The following is a 12,757-nucleotide window of genomic DNA, read 5'->3' as shown; positions in this document are numbered from 1 at the left end:
TTCGTAGAAATCCCAGTCTCCTGTCAAACAATTTCAGGCAAAAAGAAGTTACAGTTCCCAGCATATCGTTTTTACGTGGTTCCTAAAATTCCAGGCGGAATCCTTCTCGGACTAGACTTCTTCGCTGAGAATAACCTCGATTTCCGCTGGGGAACCAACGGCCGCCCTCATCGCCTACAACGGGCAGGCACAGATGACTGCATTTTCCTGCGTATTACTCGAAATCAGCAGAACACACGACCTGTTCCTAAACGTACTAATATCTATCTGTTGAATACAACTGTAGTAATGCCAGGAACAGGGGTGAACTTACCAGTCACGTATCGTCTTTTACCTCCACGACAGGACGGATACGTGATGTTACCACATGCACAGGCAGACTTAGCCTTAGGGAAATTTGGTTCTGTTGTAAATTCAGTCACCTCTGGGAAACCAATGCCTCTTCCTTTCGCGAATTTCGGAGACGCCCCAATACGGCTACGTAGGGGCATGGTACTAGGCGTGCTGGAAGAAAGTCCGCCGAAGACAGAGGAGTTTCCCGTCTTACTAAATTTAGCAGGAATCTATGAGGGTCAGCCGTGGGTTGAAGAGGAACCGGAAGACCACCACTATGCCGGAGCGCCGTTCCTTATTCGCCCGTTACTAGACGAACCAGGGATGGAACCAAACATCTCCGACGCCTTCGGACCGGATATCAAGGCTCGAATTCGGGCCGTGCTTGATAAACACGCTAATCTTTTCCGCGCTGAGCTAGGACGATTCAACGACGGGATTAACATGCCAGTTCTATTCAAAGAAGGAGTAGAAATCAATGACTTACGACAAGCGCTATTCCCTTAATCAAAGCGGGACCGATAAGAAATGGACAAGATCCTGGATCCCATGAGAGCCGACGGATCGTTGATTCCAGTTCCACTAGATCAACCATCGCCAGCGGCAGCGCCAGCCTTTGTTGTATACCGGAACGGAAAGCCACGAGTAGTAGTTGACCTCCGTAAGGTTAATACTAAGCTTCAGCTTAACGCGTATCCGTTACTAAAGGCTGACGATATATTATCAGCTATAGGTGGTGCAACAGTATTTTCAAGCGTTGATATGACTAAATCCTTCTTCTAGCAGCCACTGGCACCGGAAGATTATTGGAAGACAGCGCTGGTTACAGCGCACCGCGGCCATGAGATGCTTATAGTAGCCACAATAGGTTTAGCGACGACACCAGCCTTCTTCCAAGCATGTATGGAAAAGCTATTCCGGCAGTACCTTTGGAAATTCGTAGTAGTCTATATCGACGACGTGATTATCTTCTCTACTACGCCGGAACAACATATCGACGACCTTAACACGGCGCTAAGTCTTCTGGAAAATGCGGGCGTAACCTTGGCACTAGCTAAATGCTATTTCGCATAACTATCGGTTCAGGCTTTAGGGCATAAAGTTTCGAGACTCGGGTTGAGCACTCTAGACGAGAAGATTGAAGCGGTTCAGGATTTGGACTTTCCCAAGACACTCGCCTAACTGGAAAAGATACTCGGCTTCTTCGGTTACTATTGTAAATTTGTTCCGTATTACGTAGCGATTTCGACGCCACTCGTGGAACTCAAGATATTAGGATTTAAGAACGCCCCGAGGGAGGGTAAGAAGAGAGCTAACTTCGCCGACGCTACGCTAATACCACTTCTAACAGTTGAGGACGCTCCGTATTACGCTAAGATTCCACGTCACCGGAGAGCTAAGAACATCGCTACTAGGACTGCGCTGGCCTCGCGTAACATGGAGGAACTTATAAGTCGATACAAAGTGGTGTTCCGAATATTGAAAGATAACCTCACATCGGCACTAACATTGATGTTCCTAAACTTTGACCGACCTTTCATCTTATATGTCGACGGTTCCAAGGAGCATGGGTACGGGGCTGCACTGCACCAGCTGGATGCAGACGGTGTGGAACGACCCGTCTTGTTCCTATCGAAATCACTATCTTCAGCGGAAAAGAATTACTGGCCCACGGAACTGGAGACAGGTGTATTAGTATGGGCGTTGGAAAAGTTACCGTAATACTTGGACGGCACTGAGTTCACAGTCTACACAGACTACCAGGCTATTTTATCTTACTTTAACGACCGCCCCTGATGAAAAAGTAATCGACTTAATAACTGGTTCCTGTTTTTAGCTAAGTACGCCTATAAGATGAACATTATTCACCGAGCCGGGAAAATACATCTCAATGCGGACGCGCTGAGTCGTCTACACTGTAAGGAACCAGAACCGGTTCCGAGGTATTCCAGTATACTACGGGAGTTAGAGAAGGGAGATGTTTCAGTTCTTACAGTTTGTTGCCTTTCAGTTACTGGAACCGACGAAGGTTCTATCTATTCTATCTCCGCACATATGGACAAACAATTCATCGCCGCCTTAGTACGCCAACTGCCGACTGATAGGACATTTGGAACAGTGTACAGGAAAATGAGATCAACATATCAAAAGTCACCTCGGAGCGCTAGAATCTCGACGTTTAAGTCTTTCCGCTTCGACCCTAGAACCAAGCTACTGTTCTTTCGGGATCCGGACGAGACGGAACGCATATGTATACCTGATAAGCTGGTTCCAAGGGTACTCGGAATTGCGCATGACGACCGGGCTCACGTTGGTTCTTATCGAACGTACGATTATTTACGAGACAAGGTGTTTATGAAGAAGATGTGGCGCACTATCAAGAGCTATGTTACTGCTTGTCCGATTTGTAAATTAGTAAAGCCTGGGAGAACCCTTCCGAACGGGGAACTTATGCCAGTGGCCCCTCCGCCACGATAGCAGAGCACCTTTTGTATGGATCTAGTCACCGGGTTCCCGACTTCTAAGCAGGGATACGACGCAGTCATAGTTATCACTGACCAGCTTACGAAATGGGTTAAAGTAATCGTTGGTTCTAAGGATTGGGGCGGAGAAGAGTGGGCGAGTGCATATTACAGAGAGGCGTTTGCGGACATGGGAGTGCTAGAGAAGACAATCACTGACAGAGACAGTCGTTTCATAAGCGGGTTTTGGGGAGACGTCTGCGGTTTTGCTAATATCAGCCTGGCTTTTACGATAGCAAACAACCCTAAAGCGGACGGTTAATCGGAACGGTCAAATCAAACGTTTATTCACGTACTGCGGTGTGCGATCGCCGGTAAATTCGACTAATTCAATTGGGAAGACTTGGTTCCGGCTATTGCATTTGTCCTTAATACATCCGAAAACAGTTCCACCGGATTTATACCATACGAGCTAAGATTCGGACATAAAGTCAAATCATCGCTGGAACTTGGAGCACCTGAGGCTCCAGATACGTTCTCTAAAGCAGAGGGAGAGAGATTTATTAAACATCACCAAATATTGTTCTAGGAAGCGATCGAAAGCATTAAGCTGGCCCAAGGGAGGATGAAGCTTCTCTACGACGAGGGCCGACGGCCACTGTCGCTGGAACCGGAGCAGGAGGTGTATATCAAATTGGCCCGAGGTACGGAACATGGGTACAAACTTCTGCAAAATCAGACAAAGTTATCATTCATTAAAGCTGGACCCTATAAGATCATTGAGAAGCTGGGACCGCTATCTTACAGACTCGACCTGCCCGACTGGATGGATATACACCCGGTAATTTCGATTGAACACCTAGAACCGGTAGTCGACGACCCATTCCAGAGGGAACAGCCAGAGCCTGGACCTATTCACGATGATCAAGGTAACGAGCGGTACACTATTGAGAAAATCCTCTGTAAGGAACTCCGCAAGGAACCAGGTGACCGCACCAGAAAATGGTACTACGAAGTTAAACACCTCGGATACTGTACCACGTCATGGGAACCAGCTGCGATATTACAAGAAGACGTTCCAAACTTGGTAGATAAGTTTGAACGTTCCTTGTCGTATTGTTAGCAAATTGTCCACGTGACAACTATTTTGGTGAATCGCATATTATTTACTTTCGCTTAGAGCTTTGCAGCGATATTGAATTACGACGCATCTTCCTCTCTAAACAATTTTACAATCTCACTATCTTCAAACATCAACTTCGCACCTCTACTATCACTATCGACGATCGACGACTGCTATAATGGCACCAAAGAAGAAAGATGACAAGAAGAAGAGGAAGAAGGGTGAACGAGGGAAGCCTGACCGTCAGCAACCACCTCCAACGATTAGCAGCTCTGCTGGAGCGCCACCACAGAATACCGACACACCGGCCTCACCTCTCACCTTTCCCACTCTGATTTTACGAACATCAATCTCCATATTGTACGACAACATGAAGCACCAGTTCCTCCACCTAGACGTTTCTCGTAACGACCATGCCACACGCTACAAGTCGAACGATATCGTTGGGTTCATCCGTGATAAGCCAAATCTGGCTCAGTTCCGTCTCTGGAACCGCGAAAACGAGGACACTCTCATTAACAATGACGTTAACGGCAACATTCCCTACGGGCTGCACCAAGTTACAATGCCTTACTACGAGATCCCTATCAATAAATCCGACGGAGAGAGTAAAACCTGTACCTCGGAATTGAAATCATCTGCCACCGGTTCCATATGGTTCGATGGCCCTACTGGTCCAGTATTCCTACCAACCGGTGTTCGACCTAGTGACTCTTACCTCGGAGCGGCCTTTGTTGACCTTGATCAACCTGACCTGGCTGCGTGGTTCTCCGCAGACATCAATCCTGACGACGGTCACCCGTACTCTGACCGGGTACCATACGGTGTTCCCTTCCGACCAAGATTGGCTTCAGTTGATTACCCGCAGAACGGGGTCTGGGTACCAGATAGGAGAATTGGCTACTCTGTCTGTCCAAACAAAGACATCATTATTTACGGCGGCAGCACTCTCACCCAAGCGGATATTACACATGAAATGTGGATGAATTTCCACCATTATTTCGTGTTGATCCCTAGCATCGGTTGTCGCAGAACAGCCTTGTTACCAGTGCTGCAGGAACCGCAAGAAGTCAGACGCCAACAACGGCTTGCGGCACGCGACCCACTAAAGCACCAACACAAAGACAAAGAGGTACCATTTGTAGGCCAACTCCAGCCGTTCCAGCCGCCAGGTGTACAGAACACGTTCAATCAGGCTGCTTTAGCTCTCGAAGATATCATGGATCGGAAGGAGAACGAAGGTTTTGTAGTTTCTCTTGGTTCCACGCGCGATCGGATTATGAGCCAAGTGCCTGCGAGAGGTTATGATTCAACAAAGCCTAGTTGGGAAATTTTCCCACAGGCAATGACGTCTGCATCGATGTTCCACGGCGCATATGTATCTATGGTATCCGACGCCGAACGGAATCATGCAGTGTTAACGGACGTCCTAAAGGGATTTGATACAGCATTGAATGCTATAGCAACCAACCAGAGCGACGGCTTCTCCACTAAAATCTTCGACATTAGAGACCAGCTCAACGAAACACTTTCAGTCAGCCGAGCAGTCACAGCGGAATGCACACGTTCCCTTGAAGGGGTTACTAACCCAGTCACTATATTGGATTCCCTACCAGACACAATTATCAATGCTACTCACCGATCTGTCATCTCACTCGTAAGCGACGTTATGTGTACTATTGGACCCGAGACTGTCGGAACAGTACCACCGGCGGTTCCATCTCGTCGCGCACTGACACCAGAGCTCGATATCTCCGCGCAAGACTATAACGTTCCAGTACCACAAAAGGACCCATATCCGGCTCCTTATAGCGCTTCGGATCTCACTATCCCAACCTCTGCTGTTTTGTTCAACACGTTATCCTCCCCGCCGGTCCTCCAACAAGCTGTTCCTTCCCGATTACCAGCTGAGAACGAGAACTTCGACGAGGAAACAACATCATGGTTCCACGGCCGTCTCTCCCAGCGCGGACCAATTTTTCAGAGTGACTTGAAGAAAGACGGTAACGCTTCTCAGACGCTACTTTCCCAGGTTCCCGTCTATACACCTGGTTCAGCCCTATCGCCTCCAGATTTACAGACCAAGGCAACACACACACAGGTTATACCCTCGTCCTCAGCTTCCACAATTACTCCGCAAGGAAAGAGATATACAAAGCGGAGTCGTGACAAAACTCCGGACGCACCAGCAACGGACACTACTAGTCCTGGAGCACTATCAGCGAACACCACGGCACCTAAGAGACCACGTTATACTAACTTCGTGTTTAATCCGGTACAAGCCTTGCGAGCACAGAACAGGGCACCGAACCATAATTGGCGCGTCACCGACCTAGTCGATAACAGAACACCATTTCTACGGGATTTGTGTAAAGTTTTTGGGGTAAAGCGAGCGGGAACCATCGCACAGATGACATACGCAATCGAGGATAAGGTCAATCAGGAAGGTTGGGGAAACACGCTGAATGGACGATTATTTGGAACAATGGTTCCTTCATCGGACCCCTGTCAGTACCCTCGGGCAAAACCAATGGTACCACACAGCCAGCAACAGGTCAACCCTCCTCCTCCGGGCTTTATCCCTAACACAGTACCACCAGCTGCGCTTCTACCACCGACTCCAGTCGTACCAAGTTCCTCAACGGCACCAGTCCTATTAACATCACAACCCCTGTTGGCACTAACGAGCATAGTACAGGTTGTACTTCCATCGGTTCCTACCAAGAACACACTAGCAAAGGCACTAATGGTTCCATCTCCAATGACACCTCAGCTAGGAGCGATTTAATGGCCGGTACTACCCACCTTAGGTTCATCTACAGACTCAGATTGACTGGAGAAACACAAAATTCAACGGACTTGCGACTTGGTATTAGGAGCACAACTTCTGTGGAACCAATGGATGGAGGATGAACAGTCACATGATGAAGGTTTTTAAAAGGGCATCATTATGATTCTACATAAGACAGTATTACTTTTTCTGATTCTAACTCTACAGGAGTAGAGCATTTTTCATCCCAGGGGGGGAGATATTAGGGGAACCCCGACGGGGAACCAACCAATTAGAACGTTAGCTTAGCCTTAGTCAGCACCGACCCTTTTAGAGGGCGGTACTAGTAGTTAGCAAAGAATCAGACTTCCACACATTGACGATTTGCCCCTTGACAAGACCGGTACGAGCGCTTATTCCATTAAGCTTGTGTCAATTTTAAAGGCAAAGCTGATTCATTGGGAAAGACGACGAAAGTCTGCCGTCAACTTTGACGAAGGTTCGCTGACTCGAGCACACATCAGATATACTTTCGATATAGTTTTTCATCTTAGATTTCTATATTCTAAGCGGTGAAAACATACTTTTGTATGAGACGAGATGCTTAATGCTTATTATGCATCTAAGACCAAAAAGAGAAGGAGGTGGTCTGTCAAGTAATTATGCTTATCACTGGAGAGTATCTTCATGAGTCAAGAAGGAGCATGTAATGGATTGGAATATGATTTGTAAAATGGGTTTCAAGAGTTGACTAATTCTAAAGGGTGGCTTTGTACTAGATAATATAAGAGTAGCCAGCGAGACTGATCTCAGCAAAGCATTGGCAAATATGGGCGACATTGGCGGGGAAACATTTCTCGATTCCGAGATGCCGCAAGAATTAAACGATCTCCTGTCTTTTGTACGGACAAATTCTCCATATTATCAAAGACTCTGGAGAAATGTCCCATCTGACGGATCCGCTTCACTTGATCAGTATCCAGTAGTTGATCATGCCTCATACTGGACTGCCAACACTTGTATGAATAGCCAAGTACTTACAGGCCCCCATGTAAGCGGAATAGTCCTCAAGACTGGTGGTGAGAAGTCTCTTGATCTGAAATGCAAAATCACAAACTGATCTGCAAAAGGGACGACAAGTCATCCGAAAGTGACTTTTTACACGAAAGACGAACTTCGCATGGCAAGTCAACAACTTGGCCTGGGCATACTTGCGGCAGGCGTTCGTTCTCATGATCGGGTTGCCAATCTCTTTTATGCCGGAGAGATGTACGGGAGCTTTCTCTTGCATGTCTTGTCCATCATGGACCTGACAATTCCGCTGGTACACCTTCCAATCGGTGGATCATGTGCCTCAGAAACTACCATCCAGTACATGCGGGAGTCGTCAGCAACTGTCGTCTTCTCGACTGTCACCACACTTGTCAAGCTCGCCGAGTATCTCTTGGAACGGCAAGAAGTAATGCCGGGAATCCGTGTGCTCATGTTCTCTGGGGAGGCCTTCTACGAAGACCAACGTAGCAGAGTTTCACATGCTTTCCCAGGGGCCATGATCAGGTCGCTGATCTATGGAAGTATTGACGCCGGTGCACTCGGATACTCAACATCAGAGAATGACAGTCGACTGCATGCTGTGTCGTCGCCGTATGTGATGCTGGAAATTGCACCGGATGGTTTGACGTCGACTAAAGCCAACGGCATTCCAGGATCTGTTCTGGTCACAAACATGGGTCGTCGACTCCAGCCGGTCATCCGATATCCCTCTGGGGATCTCGCCGAATGGGTCGACTATGAGAAAGGAATCTTCAGAGTGCTTGGTCGGGATATAATCGGCGTTCGTATTGGTCCAGTCTCGTTCGACACCAAGCATCTCCGTCAGATTGTAGCTTCGTCCTTGGACACATCTGGAGATTTAAGTGCTTTTCAGGCCGTAATCTCGAGAGCCAACATGAGAGACGTGCTGACCTTGAATGTTGGTTTTCGGCCAGTGGATGAGGAGGCAACTAAAATAGCCATATCAGCAGCTTTGAATGATGCCCGACCGATGTTCTTGGATCATGTCCAAAGAGGTCTCATTGCGCCGCTGCAGATTGAGTTCTTGGCTGTCGAAAGGTTCAAGATCAGTCCCACGACGGGAAAGCTTGCCGAGTTGGTTGATGAGCGTCCCACGATGATTTGAAAGGAAATGAACTATTGGGTTCATATCTTGGGGTATGATTGTATATAATGTCCTGTGTTCCCATGTGATTGCGGTGGTCGAACTCAAAGCTCCTGGATGCTGACTGGTCGGATTTGGAGTTTGGACATTTCGTGCACGCCAAACAAGATCGACCAACGTTATCTGAACTGAACCTACTGTACTCCTGGAACTATGAAGTGCATTCTGAAAGCAAGATTCTTCGATTTGAGTGTTCATGATAGCATAGCATAGCATAGCATAGCATCTTGCATCCTAAATTTACCGTCCAAAAGCGTAGGTCGTACGATGTCCAGGTACAGTACCTCGGAGTAAGTTAGCATCATGCGTGCCAGCCCTTCAGACCTTTAGGTTAAGTTTAGCCTACTTTCCTTCCATCCATGATCGCGAATGCTGGCCATTTGGTCGAGCTTGCCTCTGGTCAAGCTCTCCAGTCTCTCAAGCTCCAAACTTGACTAACATTATAAGTAAGGTAAGGTACTGAAGGATTGCGTGCTAGAGTGTTGATACAGTAGCTCAAATCTCACGCCAGTCCCATTTGAATGTAAGACCAGACTTGATAGAGCCGGACGTGCATCGATGCGTGGACGTGGTACTCATACTCCAGATCGTGGTCTAGATTCCAAATCAAATAACCGTACCACACCGCATCGCATCGCATCGCATCGCATCCGCAGTTTGGACGTCCTAATAGGAAAGACTTGTAGGTAAATTACCTACCTGCCCAAGTAGATAATTTACTTTTGATGAGGAGAGGGTGAGGTGCCTAGGGTGTAAGGTAAGGTAAGGTAAGGTAAGGTAAGGTAAGGTAAGGTAAGGTAAGGTAAGGTAAGGTAAGGTAAGGTAAGGTAAGGTAAGGTAAGGTAGGTACGCCAAGTCCCCAAGTCGGGAAATTTCAAGTCGATGTCTATTTCGATCTGGATCGCTTACGAACAGAGCAGAGCCCCACTACCTTAAGTAGAAGTAGCAGTAATTCCTTATTGTAACAACTCGAGACGTTTCATATTTCAGCAGGACAGGAGGTGCTTGCTTCGGTGGATGTGGTGCGGTGTCACAATGGAAATATTCTATCGTGGGGACTGCTCATTGGTTCGACACCAGCTACCTAGCTACCTTACCTTAGCTACTGTACTGTATGGACCTGGATCTTTCCTTTTCTGCTTCCATGGGAGCTATTCCTAGTTATTGTTAGATACCTACTTGATACTCGAGCATGTCTGCTCTGTTCTGCCATGCTCTGCTCTGCTCCGCTTCCCTCCATTCCAGATCCCCGGCTGCTGTATTGTACTGTGCGTACGATAACTTACGGTACGGTACTGCGCAATGCAAGCTTTCTCTTACCGCTTATCTCAGCGCACTCGCTAGCTGTCACACGAGAACGAGAACGAGAACGAGAACGAGACCCTGAAAACCCTTAAAATGGATCATCAACTCTACTGAGTAATGCGAAGATAAAAGATAAAATAAAGATAAAGATAAACAACAACGAGGGGTACTTGCAGCGCGCGGGGACGTCTGATTCGATAGGAGCAGATCCTCCGGAGCCTGGGCTGGTGGTGGGGTGAAGCAACGAAGCGAGACCAACTGCTAGGCACTCCGAGGCACTGCTACAGTGCTACTAGTACTGCACGCCAGGGGGCCCGGGCCCCGGGGCCAGCCCGCGAGGGGCAGCCAAGAGACCAGCCAGGCCAGGCAGGCAGGGAGAAGGAGGGTGCAGTGCAGCAGTGCGCTCCACGTCCCCAAATTTAAATTTAAATATTTCTTCCCAGACCACCTGCACTTTTCTCCTACCCTTTAGCTTCCCCTCCTCTTCCTTCCCTTCCCTTCCCTTCCCTTCCAGTCATGTCATGTCAACATTTCATAGACATAGCCGACGGGTACCATGGACAGCGACCAGGAGGAAGAAACCGCCTACCTGCTGCAGAAGCGCCGAGACATAACGAAAGCCCTCCTCCACCTGCCCTACGATCTTATCGCCTACATCGAGCGTGCCGAAGTGCACACAGAGCTGGGCTACCCCGACCTGGCTGCTGGCGATAGTTACAAGGCACTTCTCCTCTGCGACGAGTGTGCCAACGAGGGATTTGAATACCACGATGAGGCTCTTGATGCCCTTCGGTCCCGCTCCAACGATGGGACCCCGATAGTGCTGCGGGAACCAGGGACCAGCAGCGTCGATCTCCCCCGCGGGGTAGAGAGCATGAGTCTTAACACAGACGCAGAGACAGAGGCAGACGCGGAAAGGAAGACCTTGGAGCTCGTGCGCATAGCCTCGATACGCTGTTACCGCAGCCTCGCCATCAGCCTGCTATTATGTGGGTGTTTGAAAAGCGCCTACGACTTTTGCACGAGGGGACTGGCAGTGGCGCCCGAGGACGTGGAACTTCTGCAGGCCAAGGAGTACATCGAGAATATGGCGAAGAGGAGACTGAAGGTCGACAAAGTGGATATCACTGAGCTGCCTGACCAAGGGCTGGTACGGCGCGAAATTTATCCATGGAACGACCATGAACCGAACCGATACGCGCAGGAGACTTTGGACTTTCTGAACGCTCAGTTGGCGGACGCAGCACCAAATGTCGAAGTCAGGGTCACAGAACTGCCAACCCTTTTGGAGTCTGCTGGGACAAGTGTTGATGGCTCTGGAACTCTGCCAACAAACAAACAGCTGGGTCTATTCGCTAAGGTCGATATTCAGCCGGGCGATCCTATTCTCAACGAAACCTCTCTCCTAGTAGCCAATAACAGGCTGAAGGAATCGCTCTGTGATGCTTGCAGCTTGGAACTACCTCCTCTCACATCAGAGAGCAAAGTGGTGGGCTGTCCGGAATGTGATGATATCATGTTCTGCGACGAATACTGCTTAAGTCGAGCACAAGAAGAATACCATCCCGCAGTGTGCGACAAGGACATCGACACCATTGCTAAAGACCCAGACCCAAGGGAGAAGCCTTTCGCTCTGTATCTCCTACTCCTATCGCGCGCTCTGGCTATGGCCGAAACCCAAGAAATCCATCCACTGGATTTGAAAGAAGTTAAATACATCTGGGGCGATTTTCTCCCAAGTATGGCCAACGCTGTTTCTCTTTCCCCCAATGCCCCACCTCCTCCCGTCTGGACTCTTCCATTTTCCTTCCAATACAACATCGCTGGCCCACTGCACGTCCTAGAGAAAATGGACATGGATATTTTCTCCACGCTTGCTACTTACGATCTTTGGATCCTCAACACACTCTACAGCAAGTTCCGCGGCACAGCCTCAGCTCGAGTCAACAAGAGAAACGGCCATCCTGAAGTTGCTGCTGTTCATCCCCTCTGGTGCTTGGCAAATCACGATTGCAACCCAAACGTTCAATGGGAGTGGGCAGGTCGCATGAAACTTTGGTGCAGAGAGAAGAAGATTGGCGGATTGCCAGGTGGGATCAAAGCAGGAGAAGAAGTCTTGAATCACTACTGCGATATTGACTTGAAAGTCCAGGATAGAAGAGAGTGGGCGCAAGGTAGTCTGGGCGGTTGGTGTATGTGCGAGAGGTGCCGCACCGAAGCTGCTGAAGAGGCAAAGGCAACGACAACGGCAACGAATGGCGCTGGTGGGAAGCATCTGACCAATGGGCATAGTTGATGTGGATAGATGGTTGGAAAGTCCCAGAATCTAGACAAGATTAATAGATCATCATTGTCCTCTGGCCTTCATCCAACATGGCTCAATTATCTAAGTTCTGGCTGGGCTCTCGACTTGTCTTTCCAAGCCCTGTTATAAGCCCACCGAAATTTGACACAGTGTAGGCACCTAGATTTTACTTTGTATGTAGCTATATACATCAGTAGACACTAGACGTCGTTAAGTTCTGGCCACGACTGCTCCCTAAGAC

General features: G+C 48.6%; 4 protein-coding genes across 4 annotated transcripts; all 4 read left to right on the top strand.

Moving 5' to 3' along the window:
• Positions 1 to 435: 435 nt before the first annotated feature.
• Positions 436 to 840, top strand: ONS95_009321 (uncharacterized protein; the record flags this gene model as incomplete). Its single annotated transcript, XM_058502904.1, has 1 exon — positions 436 to 840. One exon carries the CDS (start codon positions 436 to 438, stop codon positions 838 to 840), a length of 405 nt encoding a protein of 134 aa, XP_058361835.1.
• Positions 841 to 4,096: 3,256 nt separating this feature from the next.
• Positions 4,097 to 6,706, top strand: ONS95_009320 (uncharacterized protein; the record flags this gene model as incomplete). Its single annotated transcript, XM_058502903.1, has 1 exon — positions 4,097 to 6,706. One exon carries the CDS (start codon positions 4,097 to 4,099, stop codon positions 6,704 to 6,706), a length of 2,610 nt encoding a protein of 869 aa, XP_058361834.1.
• Positions 6,707 to 7,517: 811 nt separating this feature from the next.
• Positions 7,518 to 8,867, top strand: ONS95_009319 (uncharacterized protein; the record flags this gene model as incomplete). Its single annotated transcript, XM_058502902.1, has 2 exons — positions 7,518 to 7,767; positions 7,819 to 8,867. 2 exons carry the CDS (start codon positions 7,518 to 7,520, stop codon positions 8,865 to 8,867), a joined length of 1,299 nt encoding a protein of 432 aa, XP_058361833.1.
• Positions 8,868 to 10,767: 1,900 nt separating this feature from the next.
• Positions 10,768 to 12,507, top strand: ONS95_009318 (uncharacterized protein; the record flags this gene model as incomplete). The annotated part of the gene is made up of 1 exon (XM_058502901.1): positions 10,768 to 12,507. One exon carries the CDS (start codon positions 10,768 to 10,770, stop codon positions 12,505 to 12,507), a length of 1,740 nt encoding a protein of 579 aa, XP_058361832.1.
• Between the last annotated feature and the right edge of the window lie 250 nt (positions 12,508 to 12,757).

This window comes from Cadophora gregata (genome assembly GCF_030347475.1).
Source record: "Cadophora gregata isolate MNR1 chromosome Unknown scaffold_3, whole genome shotgun sequence".
Lineage (NCBI taxonomy): Eukaryota > Fungi > Ascomycota > Leotiomycetes > Helotiales > Ploettnerulaceae > Cadophora > Cadophora gregata.
The sequence above is the reverse complement of the archived record's forward strand: the minus strand, read 5'-3'. Positions and strand labels throughout refer to the sequence as shown.